General features: G+C 36.8%; 1 protein-coding gene across 2 annotated transcripts in view; it reads left to right on the plus strand.

The window, feature by feature from the left end:
- The window catches only part of Ankrd45 (ankyrin repeat domain 45), a 116,954-nt gene that overhangs the window by 67,363 nt on the left and 30,216 nt on the right, over nt 1-19,375 (plus strand). For both annotated transcript variants that reach the window (XR_012438825.1, XM_074047458.1), the window contains one exon: nt 841-969. Coding sequence is in view for 1 of the 2 variants with exons in the window: in XM_074047458.1 (XP_073903559.1) it covers nt 841-953 (113 nt within the window). In the remaining variant the exon portion in view is untranslated. The remainder of the gene's footprint in view (nt 1-840; nt 970-19,375) is intronic.

The following is a 19,375-nucleotide window of genomic DNA, read 5'->3' on the forward strand; positions in this document are numbered from 1 at the left end:
ACTGACTGAAGTATTTTTCAGTCCTAAGCAAATTTCTGTGAAATCACAAGTACATGTGCAAGATTATTTTCCTTGTCTAAACCAAATTAAACTAAATATCTAACAGTGAAATAAAAATACTTATCTGTGAGTCACCTAACATTATCTCAAGTACCACTAATGGTAGGGATACCATTTTTGAAAATATTAATTAACATGTGCTATAAGCAATGTTCATGCAACTAAATAACTCACATAATTCCCTGATGAATAGAGGGTTATGTACGTATCTCATTTAGACACACCAGAAATATTCTATATTACTACAGAGAATGATTTTGTAGACAATCTTTCACTAATTGCAAATTGGAATCTTCTGAAATTTATAGATTGATATGACATTAACCTACTTTCTAATATTTGAACATGGCAGCTGTGTTAAGTTAGCTTTTCACTGCTATGATAAATACCTGAGAGAAACAATTTAAAAGAAGGTTTCAATCCATGGTTGCTTGATCTCATCCCTGTGGGCCTCTGGTAAGGTAGAGCATCATGGTAGAGAGGGAGTAATGGATCAGAGCTGCCCACCTCATGGCAGCCAGGAAGCCAAGACAGCCAGACAGGAAGGAGTAAGGGTAAAGATATACCCTTCAAAGGCAGACCCCCATGACCTGCTTTTCTAAACAGCCCCCACTTTCTAACAGCTCATTGGTAAAGTTAGCAAGCTCATAATCCAATCACCTCCTAATAGTGACACTAGCTGGGGACCAAGCCTTCAACACATGAGCCTTTTGGGGTGATATTTCTTATCTAAACCATAACAACAGCAAACTAACTTGTTGTTTACTTTTGATATTTTAGGTTCACCAAATTATCTACCCTCTTCTAAGAACACCAAGTTTTTCACTTTATTCTTATTTTTTACCTTTGATTATATTTATGGCTGCTGTGGATGTGGACTTTTATATACTTAAGAATGTGTTTTGGCAGGTAAGAACACGCTTTAAAACAAATTATGGGCAATTCTTGCTTATTCATCTTGATAGAGAACATGACTATGTATAAGATGAATAATTCATAAGTTTCACATATTTAATTGTTTTACCCTCTTCATTCTGCAGAACCACAATTAAAAAGAGTTGAGGGGAGGGGGAAGGAATTAATATTTTCTGAGTGACCCCTGTGACTAGCCACTATGTGAATATCACCTCCATTTTGCACATGAGCAAACTGTCCTAAACAGATTGAGATATATCACAACCCGGATCTTGTTCCCACCCAGCTTTCTCTCCACTGTGCCTGTAGGTTTGCTTCTGTTTTCATTTCTAAGGTTGCTTTTATTTATGCCTTCTCTTTTTTTCTTAATTCTTATTGCACTGTTTTATTTGTGTTTCCAGAGAACATTTGACTTGTTTTGGTTTCATTCTGTTCTTTCTAACATCTGAGTTAATATTGATTTTTTATTTCGTGTATTTAAAGTTTAAAAATTTTCTTTTTTGTTGCATCTCATGTTTTGACTTCTAGTATTTTTATTATCATTCAATTCTGTTTTATTATATTTTTTTCTTTGACCCATTAAGTATTTTATATTATTTAAAAATTTTAAGACATGGCTTATTATTGTTTCTTGATCAGATTGTGATCAGACAATGTGGTTTGTATAGTATGTCTTGTGATTTGTAGAGATTTGCTTTGTAGCCATGCACATGGTTAGTTTTCCCTGAAATTCTATGTTTGTCTCAAAGTTTTGAGGCCTGGGGTTTAAGTTTGTTCAGTAGATTGTTTTGTTAATAATGAAGTCCAGCATTCTAAATTTTTACCAATATGTTTTTTCGCTCAACTCTAAAAAGCTTCTTCAACTGTGAACTCACCAATTTCTTTTATAGTCAGTTTTTACTTTATGTAAATAGGGGTTGTCACTAAGTACCTACATGTTATTTTCCCAGTTACCTTTTCTCATTATTTACTTACCATTTTGTCACAAATAATGTTTTTAAGTCAATTTCACCGGTATTGATATAGTTAAAACCAGCTTTATTTTAGTTAGCATTTGCCTGCTATAATTTTTCTATCCTTTTATTTTCAAGATTTTGGTGTCCTTATGCTTATGTATCTTTTTGATAGTATATAGCCGATTATATTTTATCCAGGTTAAAAATCTGTGCTGTTTTTAAAAAATTAATTTTAGTTCATATTCATTGTGATTGAAAGTAGATTTAGAAGGGCAAAAGCTCTGAAAAGAGTTGAGATGCTAGGAAGATATACAGATAGAATACAAGCATTTGGAATGATGCTCAATATCATAAATCATTAAGAAAATACACTTGAAACCACAATGAGATAGCACTATTTCTTATTAGAATGGCAACATTAACAACAAACCTGATAAAACCTACTGCTGGTGAGGATGTAGAAAAAAATGGAACTCTTGTACATTGGTGGTGAAAAATGCAAAATGGTACAATCACTTTGGACAATGGTTTGGGAATTTTTTATGATGTTAAATATATACTTGCCATACGACTCAGCAATCCACTCCTGTGGATTTACCCAAGAGAAATGAAACTTATATTCACACAAAACCCCCAAATGAATCTTTATAGAAGTTCTATACATTATTTCAAAAGTCTGAAAACCACATGTTCTTCAAGCAGTGAATGAATAAACAAACTGGAACATGTCGCAATGGGATAATTAGTCAATGATAAAAAAAAGGAATGGAATATTGATAATCATCTGAAAGAATTTTAAATGCATTCTTATGAAAGAACGAAGCCAGGCACTCAGGGTATATGTTATACAATTCCATTCACAGACCTTCTAGAAATGGCAAAACTATAGGTCTCGAAAGCAGGGACTGGTTGGTGGCTAGAGACTTGGGGTGAGGAAGACTTGACTACAAAAGTGCAGCACGAGGAAACCTTTTGGAGTAATGGATCAATTTTGTAATGGTTGTGTTACATGACTATATGTATTAGTACAACATATAACTGTACATCAAAATAGTGAATTTTATTGCATGTAAATTAAATTCTTAAAAAGATAGATTTGGATTTTTCTCAGGTATTACTTATTTGTGTTTTGGCCATACTGGGGCTTGAACTCAGGGCCTCACACTTGCTTCTCAGATATTATTTTATACTTTGTGTTTATCATGCTTTCCTATTGCTTTTTCCTCACTCTTCTTTTTTCCTCAACCAATTGAATTCATTCAGTTTTCTGTATCACTTTTATTTCTTCTATTGGTTTAAAAGTTGTACATTCTAGTTCTATTTTTTGTGGCAAATACTGCTGATTGCTTATCCAATATGCATTTTCCCTCTCTCACTACCAGCATAGTATGGCAGTAGGGCCAGTGTAAAATACAATATTTCCCAGCATCTTTGACAGCTAGGTAGCCTAAGGAGACAGTTTGACCAATGAAACATTACAAAATCTTGTTGAATAAAGCTTCTAGAAAGCCCTTAATGAGGGGACCAAATCAATTTGCATGTTTGCCTTTTGTCCTTTGCTTTATGTGTCTTTATGTCTGGAGGCTTCCAGCTGTGTTACAAAGGAATTATCCTTCACAAGATTGTGAAGTGGTTAACATGTCCTAGGATGGTTGAGCAAAAAGGAAATAAAGAATAAACACCAGTGCTCTTCAAGCTATTTCATAAAATAGAAGTGGAATGAACACCACTAAAATGAGGGGACTTTCAACGTTGCTTTTTATTTGATTTTTTGAGGTTTTCATTTCTAGAATTTCAGTCTGAGTTTTTTTTTAGAATTTCTATGTCTTTACTGACTTCCTCCTTCATGTCATGCATTGTCTTCTTTATTTCATTCAGCTATTTGAGCTGTTTTAGAATTCATTAAGGCATTTATTAGAATCCTCTTTAAGTTTGTTGATCGTTATAATAATTTTTTTTGAATTCTTTGAGATTTTATTTGCTTCATTGTCATTAGTATTTGTTACTATGGAGTTGTTGGGTTTTGGAGGAAACATTGCCTCGCTTTCCCTTTTTCTTTTGTGTGTGTTTCTGCATTGGTGTTTGTGTATTTAAGGCTAAGTTGTTGGTTAGAAGTTTTAATCACCTGTTGTCTTTCAGTTGAAATATTCTCCATGTTCTAGCACGATAGTGGCACAGCTGAGGTGCTACTTCTCACCACAGGACTGGGGGTATGGCTCAGTAGCCAAGCATTTGCTCTTGTGTTCAGGGCCCTGGGCCTGATCTGCAGTACTGCTCAGTTTCAGGTTAACTAGCTGAAGTTTCTTGTAGAAGGGCTGGTTGTTCTCTTCTGGGTTGCTTTCATTATAAAAGCTTCCCTTCTTTGTTTATTGGAAGCTGTTCCTAGTTGCAGGGAACTTTACAGCCTATGGGTGGTTTCCAGTTGCTTCACAATCCTCCCAGTTTGTTTCCCCAGGGATAGCAAGTGTCTACACCTTGTGATGACCCCTGAATGTATCAGAGAGCACTGAGTTCTGCACTGGCTGGGAAAGAACTGAAGGGCCTAGTTGCCCTGCTTACTGTTCTCAATCACTGCAGATCCCATCCAGGGTTCACTTCCCTGTGGGGAGGAGGAAACTATGAAGTATTGTGATTCAGAGGATCTGGATTTGGGGCCCTCAGTCTTACCTGGCAGTTAACACATGCTGGGATGCAGTTCCTGGTGGCATGCCTCATTGCTTTCAGACCCCACCCTGCAGTTTACCTCCCTGTGGAGGGGAGGAGGCTGTGGAAAGTCACATGATTCAGAGGGTCCAGTCTCAGTGTCCTCAGAATGGCCTGGTGGCTAACCCACTTTGGGATGCATTTCCTGGTGGTTCACCTTCCTGGTGGGAGGAGGTTGATGAAATCATGTGATTCAGCAAGCCTGGGCTGGGTGCCCTTAGACTTTCATGACAGCAGTGCTGCTGGGATGCATTGCTCAGGATCTGACAGTTCACTTTCCTGTGTATGTAGGGAAGGAGCCTGTGGGTATCACATGATTTGGAGGGTCTAGGCTCAAGGCTCTGACCCACCTAACAACCAGACATACAACCAGGAGGCAGGCTGTGAAGACTGAATATTATGCTAGCCACAGGCTTGATGCTTTGTTTCTGTGGCAACCCTCAGGTAATGGGACTTGCTCCTTGTTGGGGGGATGGGCAGGGAGAAGCACAGCCTCTGACCACTGTGCCCTTTGCTGTCAGAGATTCCTACTGCTTGACTTCACTGTGAGACCACATTAGACCCTCTCCCTCTCCACAATCTCCTCTCATGGCCATCTCCCACCTAAACATTGTACAGGGTTCCAAGATTCCCTGAAGCTATGATTGTTCCTTGTTTTCAAGTCTACAGAGTGTTTTAATCTGAAATAATATGCCCTCTTTCAAGATAGTATCTTGCTATAGCCCTGTGAGATAAGGGGAGTGGTAGAAAGTCTTCCTTTTTTCTTTTTTTGGTGGGACTGGGGTTTGAACTCAGGGAGTCACACTTGCAAAGCAGGTGCTCTACCACTGAGCCATACCTCCAGTCCATTTTTGTGTGGTTATTTAGAAATGGAGTCTCTCAAACTAGTTGCCTGGGCTGGCCTTGAACTGTGATCCTCCCTACCTCAGCATCCCAGGTAGTTAGGATCATAGGTGTGAGCCACTGGCACCCAGAATTCCTTTTTTTTTTTTTTTTTTTGGCAATACTGGGGTTTGAACACAGGGCCTCACACTTGCTAGGCAGAGTGTACTTCTTGACCTGAGCTAGCTTTCTACACTAGAGCAATCACTGTCTCACAAATCCCCTCACTTGGATTTGAGGTTTGTAGTATGTGTGGACTTATCTTGCAGCTAGAATTGCCAATCTGTCACCAGGGCCATCTGGTTTACTTTATGATTCGTCTTCTACTTCTCCTCTCCCTCCTGGGGAGTTGGGGACAGATTTGGATCTATTTGCCTGTTTTCTTTGTTGCCTTTGTTTCTCCATGTTTTTCTACTGTCTGGCTACTTCTTTTATGGTTTCCCAGCTCTTTTCCTCTCTTTCTTTGTTCATAATATAGCCTCTCCTTTGTTACCTGACTCTTCTCCCTCATGGAGTTGAAATGGTAGACACTTTTAATCTGCCATCTTTCCTATATATTTGTATTTATGTGTTTTTCTATATTTTGTAATTATATACAATCACCTGATTTTTTTTTTTTTTTGTACTGTGGTTTGAACTCAAGGCTCATGCTTTCTAGGCAGGCACTCTACCACTCAAGCCACTCCACCAACCATATTTTGTAATTGTGTATTTTTATCTTTTGCTCCTTTCCTTCTTCCTCACATTCTTTTTGCCTTCCTTTTATTTAACCTGCTTTTCTTTTTTTCTCTTTCCCTGCCCTATCCTTCTTTTATTCTTTTATTATTACTCTCACCTTTATTAATTTTCAACATCATAGTTTGTTCTACATTATTTTTGTCATTTTCTTTTTATGGTTACTGGTGCTGTAGTAATTGTCTGTAACTGATTTTTATTGTATGTCTATATCTAGTTTAGTTTGGTGTTGTTTCTGTTATGGCAGTTTGTTTTCTCCTTTCTGTTACTGAGGATTGAGTCCCAAGAAAAGACTGACCACTGAGGAGACCCTTTATAAAACTGGAAGATGTCCATCACAACAGATGTGCAAATCTCAATACAAGAAACATGACTCCTCCAAAAATTCAACTCTTTAATATCTGAATTCACAGATAATGAAGTGGTTGAAATGCCAATGAGTTAAAAAATCTAGCTTTAAAAACAATCAATGATCTAAAAAAATTCAAACAGATGAATGAAGAAGTCAATTCATGGCTTAGATAAGAAATTTAGAAACTTAGATAAGAAATTCAAAGAGACAGGCATTCTGAAAAATAAAACAAATGGAAATCTTGAAATAAGAAGCTCAAAACATCAAATAAAAACTCTATGTAGCCAGGTATGGTGGCACATTCTGTAATCCCAGAACTTGGGAGCCTGTAAAAGAAGATCATAAATTTGAGACCAGCCTGGGCTATATATTAAGATCTTAAGATTAAGATCTTGTCACAAACTAACATCTTCAGTAGAAAGCATTACTAATAGATTAGATCAAATAGAAGAAAGAATATAAGGGATTGGCTATACCTGTGAATCTGTGAAGTAGAAGAGGGAAATGAGATACAAACTAAAGACATAGAAAACCTACTCAATGAAATTATAGCAGAAAAATTCTCAAATCTAAGGAAAGAAATGGATATCCAAGTACATGAGGCATTCAGAACCCCAAAGAGACACAACCAGAAAAGAATCTCTTCATGTCACACTTCAAGTTTCAAGTGCACAAAACAAAGAAAAAATACTGAAAGCTGCAAACAGAAGTACCAAGTTATCTACAAAAGCAAACCTACCAGAATAACAGTAGACCTCTCAGCAGAAATCCTAAAGGCCAGGAGAATATGAACTTATGTATTTCAAGCCCTGAAACAAAATAGTGTCAACCAAGATTACTATAACCAGCAAAGTTATCCTTTAAAATCAGAGAAGAAATAAAGATCTTCCATAATCAGCACTAACTAAAGCAATCTGTGATCACCAAGACAACATTGCAAAAGATACTTATAGGGATATTACACACAGAAGAGGAATATATAAATATTCCTCATATATATATGGGTGTGTGTGTGTGTGTGTGTGTGTGTGTGTATATGCATGAGAGCTTAGCAAGACTAAATCTCACTGAAGAACTGATAAACAAATGAGAAGAAGGAAAGAATCAAACATTACTAACTCAGTAAATCAGCAAACTTCTAAGATGAAGGGAGAAATTACTATATATGTTTCAGTAGTCACCCTAAATGGAAAGTCTTAACCTTCTAATTAAAAGATGGAAACCAGGTGCTAATGATTCACACTTGTATTCCTACCTACTCAGGAGGCAGAGATTAGAGGATTACAGTTTGAAGCCAAACCCAGACAAATAGCTCGTTACACCCTATATTGAAAAAAACCCATTACAAAAAAAAATATTGGTGGAATAGCTCAAGTAGTAGAGCACCTGTGTAGCAAGTGTGAGGCTCTGAGTTCAAACCCAAGCATAGCAAAAAAAAAAAAAATGCAGACTGGATAAATGGATTTAAAAAACAAGTGCAACAGCAGTTGAATCTGAAAGTTTCTTGCTATCTGCAAGAATCTCACCTCACTGACGTAGACAAATAAAAGTGAAAGGATGGAAAATGATATTCCAAGAAAATGGAGCAGTTATACACATATCTGACAAAGCAAGTTTTAAGTCAAAATCAGTCAGAAGGGACAAAAAGGTACAGATAGGTCCAAATACAATAATAGCAGGTGATTTCAGTTACCCCACTATCAGCAATAGATAAATCATCCAGACAAAAGCACAACAAAGAAACTTCAGAGGTATCAAATGGGCTTAGCAGACATCTGCTGAATAGTCTAGCCAACAGAAGTAGGATACACATTCTTCCCAGTAACCTGTGGAATTTTCTCTAAAGTAAATCACATTTTAGGCCAGAGGGGAATTGTTAAAAAATGAAAATTGAAATAATTTCTTATATCTTATCAGATCATAATGGAATGAAGCTAGAAATCAGGAGCAAAAGAAAGTACAGAGGCTACCCAAACATGTGGAGATTGAACAATACACTCTAGAAAGATCAGTTGGCCAGTGAGAAAATTTGGGCAGTGAGTAAAAATTCCTAGAATCAAATGAAAATTAAAACACAATTTGTCAGAATCTTTGGCATACATCAAAGGCAGCTTTTAGAGGTGGGTTCATGGCTATGAGGACCTGCAATAAAAAAATTTATTTCAAATATATAAACATATGATGTACTTCAAGGTCTTAGAAAAATAAGAACAAGCCAGATCCCAAATTAGTAGACAGAAATAATAAAAAAGCAGGTGAAAATGAATCAACTGGAGACTAAAATAACAGTACAAAGAATCACTGAAACAAAGACTTGATTCTTTTGAAAAGATAAACAAGATTAACAAACTCTTATCTAAACTAACCAAAAGGGAGAGAAGACCCAAATTAATAAAATTATAGACAAAAGAGAGATATTACAACAGATACCAATGAAATCCAGAGGATCATTAGGGAATGTTTTGAAAAATTATACTACAACAAATTGGAAAAACTAGAAAACTCCCCCCCCCCCACATTTCTAGACAGGTATGACCTACCAAAATTAAACCAAGAGTATATAGACAACCTAACAGAGCTATAATGAGTAACGAGATTGAAGTATTAATAGTCTCCCAACAAAGAAAAGCACAGGATCAGAGAGACTCTTTTAATGATTGTTTTTGGCAGTACTGGAGTTTGAATTAGAGATTCATTTCAAAGAAGAACTAACACTGATGCTCCTCACACTATTCCATAAAATAGTAGGGGAAGGATACATGGAAATTCATTTTATGAAGCCAGACATTTTACCCTGATATCAAAACCAGGTAAGGAAATAGTAACATGACAACAACAAAACTATGGACCAATTTCCTTGATGAACATAGATGTAAAAATTCTCAAGAAAATACTTGTAAACCAAACATAACAACACATTAAAATATTATACACCATGATAAACTTGGTTTCAATCCAGGGATGAATGGATGGTTCAGCATATGTAACACAAGCACATAAGTAGGCTTAAGGACAAAAATCACATGATCATCTCAATAGATGCAGAAAAAGCCTTTGACAAAATCCAGCATCCCTTCATGAGAAAAGAAACTAGGAATAGAGGATCATACATCAGCATAACAAAGGTCATATGTAACAAACCTAGAACCAAACTTGTACTGAATGGGTAAAAGCTGAAAGCATTTCTTCTAAAAATAAGAATGAGAAAAGGTATCCACTCTTTTTCAATATAGTGCTTGACTTCTTAGCCAGAGTAATAAGGAATAATTTGATTTTTTTTCTTTTGGTGGTACTAGGATGTGAACTCAAGAGTCTCACATTTGCTGGGCAGGTGCTCTGCCACTTGAGCCACACCCCCAGCTAGCCAGAGCAATAAGGCAAGAGAAAGAAATAAAAAGGATGCAAACAGGAAAGGAAGAAGTTAAATAATCCCTATTTGCTGATGATACCTGACATTTAAGACCCTACAGTCTCTACCAGAAAATTCGTAGATCTAACAAACACAGAAACAAAGCGAAAAATCAGCATACAAAAATTGATAGCTTTTCTACATTTCAATAGTGAATGCTGAGAAAGAAATCAGGAAAATATAGGCACAGGCAACAAATTTCTGAACAGAACTCCAATAACTCAGGAAATAAAATAAAAAATTGACACATGGGATCGCATCAGACTAAAAACCTCACATCAAAGAAAACATTTATTAAAGATACAGCCTACAGAAAGGGAGAATATATATGTGATGTGATTAATATCCAAAATATATAAAAAACAAAAAATTAAACACTAAAAAATAATACAATCAATCAATCAACAAACAGATGAACTGAACAGATACTTCTCAAATGCAGTACAAGTGGTCAAGAAACACATGAAAAAATTTTCAACATCCTTAGCTATCAGGGAAATGCAAATCAAAACAACATTGAGATTCCACCTCACCCCAGTGAGAATGGCAGTCATCAAACAAATGACAGAAAATGCTGATGAGGAATGTAGCAGTGGTGTTTGAGGGGAGTTGAGGGGAGGAAAGGAACTCTTATTCACTGCTGGTGGGGATCTAAATTAGTCCAACCATTATGGAAATCAGTGTGGAGTTTTCTCAACAAATTAAAAATAGAACTCCCATATGATCCATCCATACCACTTCTGACTTTATACCCCAAATAGTCAAAATTAGCTTACTATAGAGATACCAGTAGGCCCATGTTTATAGTGGCATTATTCACAGTAACCAAATTATGAAACTAGCCTAGGTTCTCATCAGTGGATGGATGGATAAAGAAAATGTGGTATATATACATAATGGAGTTTTACTCAGCCATTAAGAAGAATGAAATTATGTTATTTGCTGGAAAATGGATGGAACTGGAGATCGTCATGTAAAGTGAAATAATCCAGTCCCACAAGATAAATATCTCATATTTTCTCTTATTTGTGGAAGCTTGGGGGAAAACAAAAACAAAAACAAGTTCACAAAAATAGGGTGGAGACTTCTACAGAGGTGGAAGGGAAATGGAAAAAGGGGAGTGTGGAGGTGGATAAAAGAAATCAAAGTCGGGGTAAACATGATCAAAGTACATTGTACACATGTATAAATATCACAACTAAACCCCTTCCTGTGTACAACTGATACACACCAATAAAACAATTAAAAACCTAAAAATAGAGCTACCATATGATCCAACTATTTCACTGTTGGATATATATCTGAGGGAATCAAACTTAGCAGATAATGGAGACACCTGCTCATGCATGTTTATTGTGGCACTATTCACAATAGCCAAGTCATGGATTGGTTCAGCCTAATTGTCCATTGGTGGATGAATTGATAAAGAAAAGGTGGAATATGTACACAATGGCATTTTACTCAGCTACAAAGAGTAACAGATCATGTTGTTTTCAAGAAAAAGGATGGCACTGGAGATGCTCATGATAACCAAAATAAGCCAGCCTTACAAAGACAAACACCATGTTTTCTCTCATTTGTGAAATGTAGATTTAAAAAATATGAAAGCAGGAGGTGGGCTATTTGGAGTAGTGGGTGAACCAGCAGAAGGGAGGGGGACAAGAATGGGTAAGATTGAAGTAAATAGTATGCAATTATGAAAATGTCATGATGAAACCCATTATTTTGTACAGTTAAGAAGAAATAAGGGACAGAAAACCTTCAAATACATTTAATAGCCCTACAAAATCAATAAGGAATGGAATCATGATACCATACAAACAAAAAAGAACCAGAAAGAAATCTTGGAAGTTGAAAATATGATAGCTGAACTCAGCTAATTCAATAAAAGAATTTAAAGGGAAAGCTGTGAAAATCTCACAGAAAATAGAAAACTGTATAAATAGACCATTTAGTCTCAAACATATCATGGTTTCCTTCCTTCCTATTACAGAGCATCTCTGAATATTTTAAAGTCTTGGTATTTAACTTTGTATCATGTACTGGACACAGTATATCAGTGATTTACTTTCAAAACTGAAGAAACCAAGATATGTTTTACATGAAACAGGAGAAAATTGCATTCAGTATGAGGAATGATTCAATATTGATAATTATTAAATTGGAATAGCAACAAGAAAGATAGTTGAATTGGTCTTTTAACAATAAGGTGTAAGCTTGTTTGCTTGAAGAGGTGGTTTCTTTGAGACAAGTAGTTAAACTAATATACGTTATTTAAATTTTTCATTTTTAATTTTTTGGTGGTACTGGGGTTGAACTCAGAACTTCATGCTTTCAAAGGAAGGTGCTCTACCAATTAAACCACTCCATCAGCCCTAGACTAGAATACTTTAAAAGTTATTTTCCAGAGTAATTGCATAAAATATATAACCAAGAAAGTCCTAGCCAGAGCAATTAGGCAGGAGGAAGAAAAAAAGAGCATCCAAGTAAAAAAGGAAGAAGTCAAATTGTCTCTGTAGATAAAATGATTTTCCATATCTAAGACTCCACCAAAAAACTGTCAGAACTGATAAATTCAGTAAAGTTGGTCAATACAAAATCAACATACAAAAACCAGTCGCAAGCACTCTGGAAGCTGATGCAGGAGGATTGCACATTTGAGGCCAGCATGGACTATAAATTGAGACCCTGTCTCAAAAAACCAAAATCAAACCAAACCAACCCAACCGCTCAAATCAATTGTATTTCTTTTTTTCTTTCTTCTCCTTTATCATTTTTACATTTACTTACATGTGTATACATTGTTTGGGCCACCTCCCTCCCCTTCCCTTCCCGCACCACCCTTCCCTTCCCGCACCACCCTTCCCTTCCCGCACCACCCTTCCCTTCCCGCTTCCGGGCAGAACCTGTTCCTATCTCTTGCTCTCTGGTTTTGTTGAAGAGAAAACGTAGGCGATAATAAGAAAGACATAGCATTTTTGCTAGTTTGAGATAAAGATAGCTATACAGAGAGATTCTGGCATTTCTTTCATGCACTTGTGAATTGCAACCCACATTGGTTCATCTCTGCCAGACTTCTTTGCTACTTCCTGGTCTCCTTTCTCATAGTGGCCTCTGCCAGTTTAAGATTACCATATTTGCTCCTTTATAGTGAGCACATCAACCACATTCAAGTTGTAGGTTTCCTTCCCTTTATCTATTCCTCCTGTGTGTGTTCTCCCTTTCGTGTGTGACCCATGTCCAATAATATTACTGCATTTGTTTTAGGTCTATAATCCGCATATGAGGGAGAACATGCGATTTTTGGCCTTCTGAGCCTGGCTAAATTCGCTTAAGATGATGTTCTCCAGTTCCATCCATTCACCTGCAAATGATACAATTTCATTCTTCTTTGTGGCTGAGTAAAATTCCATTGTGTATAAATAATCCATTTGTTGGTAGTGGGGGATCTTGGCTGTTTCCATAGCTTGGATATTGTGAATAGTTCTGCAATAAACATGGGAGTACAGGTGCCTTTGTAATAACCTGAGTCACATTCCTTTGGGTATATCCTTAGGAATAGGATTGCTGGACCATATGGCAGATTTGTGTTTTTGCATAGTGGTTGTACTAGTTTATATTCCTACCAGCAGTGTATGAGGGTTCCTTTTTTCTGCATCCTCACCAACATTTGTTGTTTTTGGTGTTCTTGATGATAGTTATTCTGACAGGAGTGAGGTGGAATCTTAGTGTGGTTTTGATTTCCATTCCTTTACTGTCAGGGGTGATGAGCAACTTTTCAAATGTTTTTTGGCCATTTGAACTTCTTCCATTGAAAAAGTTCTGTTTAGTTCAGTTGCCCACTTCTTTATTGGTTCACTAATTTTTGGGGTGTTAAGGTTTTTGAGCTTCTTGTATATTTTGGTTATCGGTCCTTTGTCTGATGTACAGCTGGCAAAAATATTTTCTCCCACTCTGTGAGTGGTCTCTTCAGTTTAGAAACCATTTCTTTTGTGTGCAGAAGATTTTTAATTTTATGAAATCCCATTTGTCCATTCTTTCTCTTAGTTGCTGGGCTGCTGGAGTTCCACCGAGGAAGTTCTTGCCTTTACATATTGTTTCCAGAGTATTCTCTGCTCTTTCATGTACTAACTGCAAGGTTTCAGGTCTGATATTATGGTTTGTAATCCACTTTGACTTGATACTAGTACAAGGTGACAGGCATGGATGTAGTTTCAGTTTCCTGCAGGTAGATAACCACTTTTCCCAGCCACATGTGTTAAAGAGGCTGTCTTTTCTCCATCCTATGTTTTTGGCACCTTTGTCAAAAAAAAGGTGGGGAAAGCTGTGTGGATTCATATCCAGGTCCTCTATTCTGTTCCACTGGTCTTCATTTCTGTTTTTGTGCCAATACCATGCTGTTTTTATTGCTATGGTTCTGTAGTATAGTTTGAAGTCAGATATTGTGATACCTCCAGTATTGCTCTTTTTGCTGAGTATTGCTTTGGCTTTTCATGGTCTTTTGTGTTTCCAAATGAACTTTAGGGTAGATTTTTCAATCTCTGTGATGAATGTCATTGAGATTTTGATGGGAATTGCATTGAACATGTAGATTGCTTTTAGTAGCATAGTCATTTATACTATGTTTATTCTGCCAATCTGTGAGCATGGGAGATCTTTCCACCTTCTGTAGTCTTCCTCAATCTCTTTCTTCAGTGGTGTGTAGTTCTCCTTCTAGAGCTCATTTACATCCTTTGTTAAGTTTATTCCTTAGTATTTGATTTTTTTGAGGCTACTGTAAATGGAATTGTTTTCCTATATTCTTTCTCAATTTGTTCATTGTTGGTGTATAGAAAGGCTACTGATTTTTGTAAGTTGGTTTTGTATCCTGCTACATTGCTGAAGCTGTTTATGGGGTCTAGGAGTTTATGGGTGGATTTTTTTGGGTCTTTGAGGTATAAGACCATGTTATCTCCAAATAGGAATAGTTTGACTGTATCTTTACCTGTTTATATTCCTTTTATTTCTTTTTCTTGCCTTATGGCTCTGGCTAGGAATTCCAGGACTGTGCTGAATAAGAGTGGGGAGAGTGGGCATCCTTGTCTTGTTCCTGACTTTAGGGAAATTGTCTCAGTTTTTCCCTAGTAAGTGTGATGTTGGTTATAGGTTTGTCATATATAGCCTTTATAATGTTGAGGTACATTCCTTCTATTCCTACTTTTTTAGAGCTTTTATCATGAAATGGTGTTCAGTATTATCAAAGGCTTTTTCTGCCTCAATTGAGATGATCCAAGTGTTTTTTGTCTTTGCTTCTATTAATGTGCTGTGTTACATTTATTGATTTGCATATGTTGAACCATCCCTGCATCCCTGGGATGAAGCCAACTTGGTCATGGTGAATAATCTTTCTGACACATTGTTGGATTCAGTTTGCCATTATTTTATTGAGGATTTTTGCATAGATGTTCATTAAGGAGATTAGTCAAGATGTATCCTTGTCCCGTTTTGCAATGAGTGTTATGCTGGCTTCATTGATTGAGTTAGGCAGTGTTCCTTCCCTTTCTATTTTGTGGAAAGGTTTAAGAGTGTTGCTATTAGTTCTTTTTTGAAGGTCTGGTAGAATTCAGCTAAGAATCTGTCAGGTCTTGGACTTTTCTTTTTTCAGTGACTCTTTATTGCTGCTTCAATTTCATTACATTTTATAGATCTGTTTGGGTGGTTAATATCCTCTTGGTTCAGTTTTGAACAGTCATAGGTATCTAGAAATTTGTCCATTTCTTCTAGATTTTCCAATTTACTGGAATATGGGTTCTCAAGGTAGTCTCTGATGATTCCCTGGATTTCCTTAGAGTTTGTTGTTATCTCTCCTTTTCATTTCTGATTTTACTAATTTGGGTCTTTCCCCTCCTCATTTTAGTCAGATTTGCCAGTGGCTTGTCAATCTTGCTTATTTTTTCAAAGAACCAGCTCTTTGTTTTGTTGATTCTTTGTATGGTTTTTTTGGTCTCTATTTCATTAATTTTGGCCCTTACTTATTTATTTAATTTTTTGTTATTTCTCTTTGTTTTGTTGATTCTTTGTATGGTTTTTTTGGTCTCTATTTCATTAATTTTGGCCCTTACTTATTTATTTAATTTTTTTGTTATTTCTCTCCTGCTTGTTTTGGGTTTTGCTTGTTCTTGATTTTCTAGGAGTTTGAGATATAGCATTAGGTCATTTATTTGAGATCTTTCTGTCCTTTTAATATATGCACTCTTGGCTATAAACTTTCCTCTTAGGACTGCCTTTGCTGTGTCCCATAGTTTCTGGTAGGAGGTGCTTTCATTTTCATTAGCTTCCAAGAAACTTTTGATTTTCTTGCTTATTTCTTCTATGACCCACTGATGGTTGAGCAATGTGTTATTCAGCCTCAATTATATGCATATTTTATGTTGTTGTTTTTGTTGTTGATTTCTAGTTTTAATGCATTGTGATCAGATAGAATGCAGAGGGTTATTTCTGTTTTCTTATATTTGCTAAGGCTTTCTTTATGCTCTAAGATATGATCTATTTGGAGAAAGTTCCATGGGCTGATGAGAAGATTGTATATTGTGCTGTTGTTGGATGAAATATTCTGTAGGTCCATTTGATTTATGGTGTCATTTAGTTCTAGGATTTCTTTGTTGCTTTTTTGTTTGGATGACCTATCTATTGGTGATAGAGAGGTATTAAAGTCTCCCACTACTACTGTATTGGAGTCTATATGTGCTTTTAAGTTCTTTAAAGTATGTTTGATGAAATTGGGTGCACTGACATTGGTTGCATATAGGTTGATAATTATTTCCTTTTGATGTATTGCTCTTTTTATGAGTATGAAGTATCCTTCTTTATCTCATTTGAAATCTGCTGTTATTTTGGTGGATTTACTTTTATATATATATATATATATATATATATTTTATCTCTTACAGTCTTCAATATTCTTTCTCTGTTCTCTGTGCTTGTTGTTTTAATGATAATATGTGTAGGGAGGTTCTATTTTGGTCAAGTCTGTTTGGTGTCCTGGAGGCATCCTGTACCTGAATGGGCAAAATTTTCTCAAGATTTGGGAAATTTTCTGTTGTTATTTTATTGAATATATTATGTATCCCCTTAGCTTGTACCTGTTCTCCTTCTTCATTGTCCATGATTCTCAAGTTTAGTATTTTGATGGGGTTGCTGAGTTCTTGCATATTCCTTTCACAGCTCTTGAGTTGTTTAAGGTTTCTTCTGTTTTTTTTTTTCCTTTAATTTCTATTTTATCTTCAAGCTCTGACATTCTGTCTTCCACTTGTTCTAGCCAGCTGGAATGGCCTTATCCTGTGTTTTTCATTTGACTAAAGGAACTTTCTATTTCCAGGAATTCTCTTTGATTCTTTTTTATGAGATTTTCCATATTTTTGATCAACTCCTCTTTTATATTTTGTGTTGCCATCTTTAATTTATATATCTCCCTTTTTGTAGTGTCCTTTGTTTCACTTTGGTGTTTGTTGAAGTCCTCTGTGAGTTCCTTTATTTGTTTCTGTGTCTTCTCATGTTCTTTATTTTTGGTGTCTTGAAATTTCTTGAGTGTATCTTGTACATTCTGGTTAACTATGTCTTGTATCTTCTCCATGAATTTCTCAGCGCTATCTTCTAAGATTTCTTCTTTGAAGGTTTTTATGTGGGTGTCACTGGGGTTCTTAGTGACAATTATCATTGTTTTGTTGAAGCCAGGAATTGGGTATCCATTTTCTTCATTTCCCACTGAATCCTGTATTGAATTATTTTTTTGAGGAGAGTGGTTTTCATCCCTTCTTCTTCCCATAGCTCCACTTGGTGCTGTGCACCTGTATTTTTGATAGATAGTTGGTGGTTTTGATTGCATAATTTCTTTCCCTGATTTAATTTTTGTGTTGTGACTGACTTGGTTGTTAGCTAGGTTGATGTACTCTTTCTGTTCCTGGCCTGAAGGTGTAATTTAGCAATACAAATTCACAGGTTCAATGCCAGACATATATATATGTTGATATATTATATAGGAAACCCCTTGATGATAATATCTATAAATAGTGGGTTTTGGGAGGGGTAATGGTTATTAATCTAGTTATAGATTTTGGGGAATTGGCAAATATGGCACTTAAAAGGGGGACAGAAAAAGTTGTGGATGGGTGGGGAGAAGTGGCATGGGTCTGCTGGGTTTTGTGGCCCTTGTGTGTGTGTCTGTTGTTATAGTGAAATGTGCTGTGTCAGGGATTGCAGGGGACTGGGGTTGTGTACACTTGGTATAGTAGGCTAGTCAGTGGGTGGTGAGTGTATAGGAAGGAGGAGTAGTGTGGTGACAGGTTGAGTTAGGATAGGAGGGGGAAGTGAAGATGGGAAATAGTGGATGTGAAGAGGCAGAAAAAGTAGTTGGGAGGGAGAACAATAGACTGTAGTACAGGAGAAGGAGGGAAAGTGAAGAGGGTAAGAATAGAGATAAGAGAATAGTGATGTGAAGTTAGTAATTACAGGAATAAAAAAAAAAAAAGAAAGAAACACGATAAAGAGCACCAGGTTCAGGAACCCCAGAAAGTTGGGTCTTTTGGTAAGAGTTCTGGAGTTATTTCTTAGGTGTCCAATCCTGGTATTGACATACAAGTAAAAGCTCTGATGTGGTTTCACCAGGTGACTGGCTTCTGAGTAATATTTGGTTCCTTCTGTCTACAAGATTAGTTGGAATTGTGAGGTGAGGTAAGACTGCCAACTTGTGCAGGGTGGTCAGAGCTGTTGTTTTTACCAGGCAGCAGCTGTGTTGCCTTTCAGTTACAGCTCTGTTTGGTCAGCTCCTCTCCAGCAGGGTGGGGTAATTCAGTTTTGAATGCTGTCCTCTGTTCCAGAGATCAGCTCCAGGATCCACCACCTGCCCTGTTTTGGGAGGCTAGCCTGTTGTCTCACCCATGCTCCCAGCCATTGTTCTTTTCCCAATCTCTGCTGGGTGCTGGTAGCTCCTTTCAGAGGTTGGCTTGTTGTCCTGCTCCCACTCTCAGCCTTTGCTGCTTTACCCATATTAGTTCACTGAGAGTTTGGTGCTGAGAGTTTGGCTCCTTGCCCCACCCCTATTCTCTGGAGTAGGTTCAGTCAGTGTTCCACTTCGACCTCCATTGTTGGTGTTAGATTACAGCTCACTGTTTAAGCTTTTCAGTTTTGCTGGAGTGGGGTTCAGTCTGCCCAGGGCTGTGATGGATTATTTTCTTGGGGAATGGGTAGGGGAGTTGAGTGTGGTGTGTGATGATCACTTGTTCATTCTGCAGCTTCACAAGGCAGCTTTGGGGCCGGCTGTGGGGAAAAATGACACCACTTTTTTCAGTGTGGCATGGCATAGGGAGGCGTCCATGAGCTACAGGC

The sequence above is a fragment of the Castor canadensis genome, chromosome 11 (genome assembly GCF_047511655.1).
Source record: "Castor canadensis chromosome 11, mCasCan1.hap1v2, whole genome shotgun sequence".
In the NCBI taxonomy this organism is placed as follows: domain Eukaryota; kingdom Metazoa; phylum Chordata; class Mammalia; order Rodentia; family Castoridae; genus Castor; species Castor canadensis.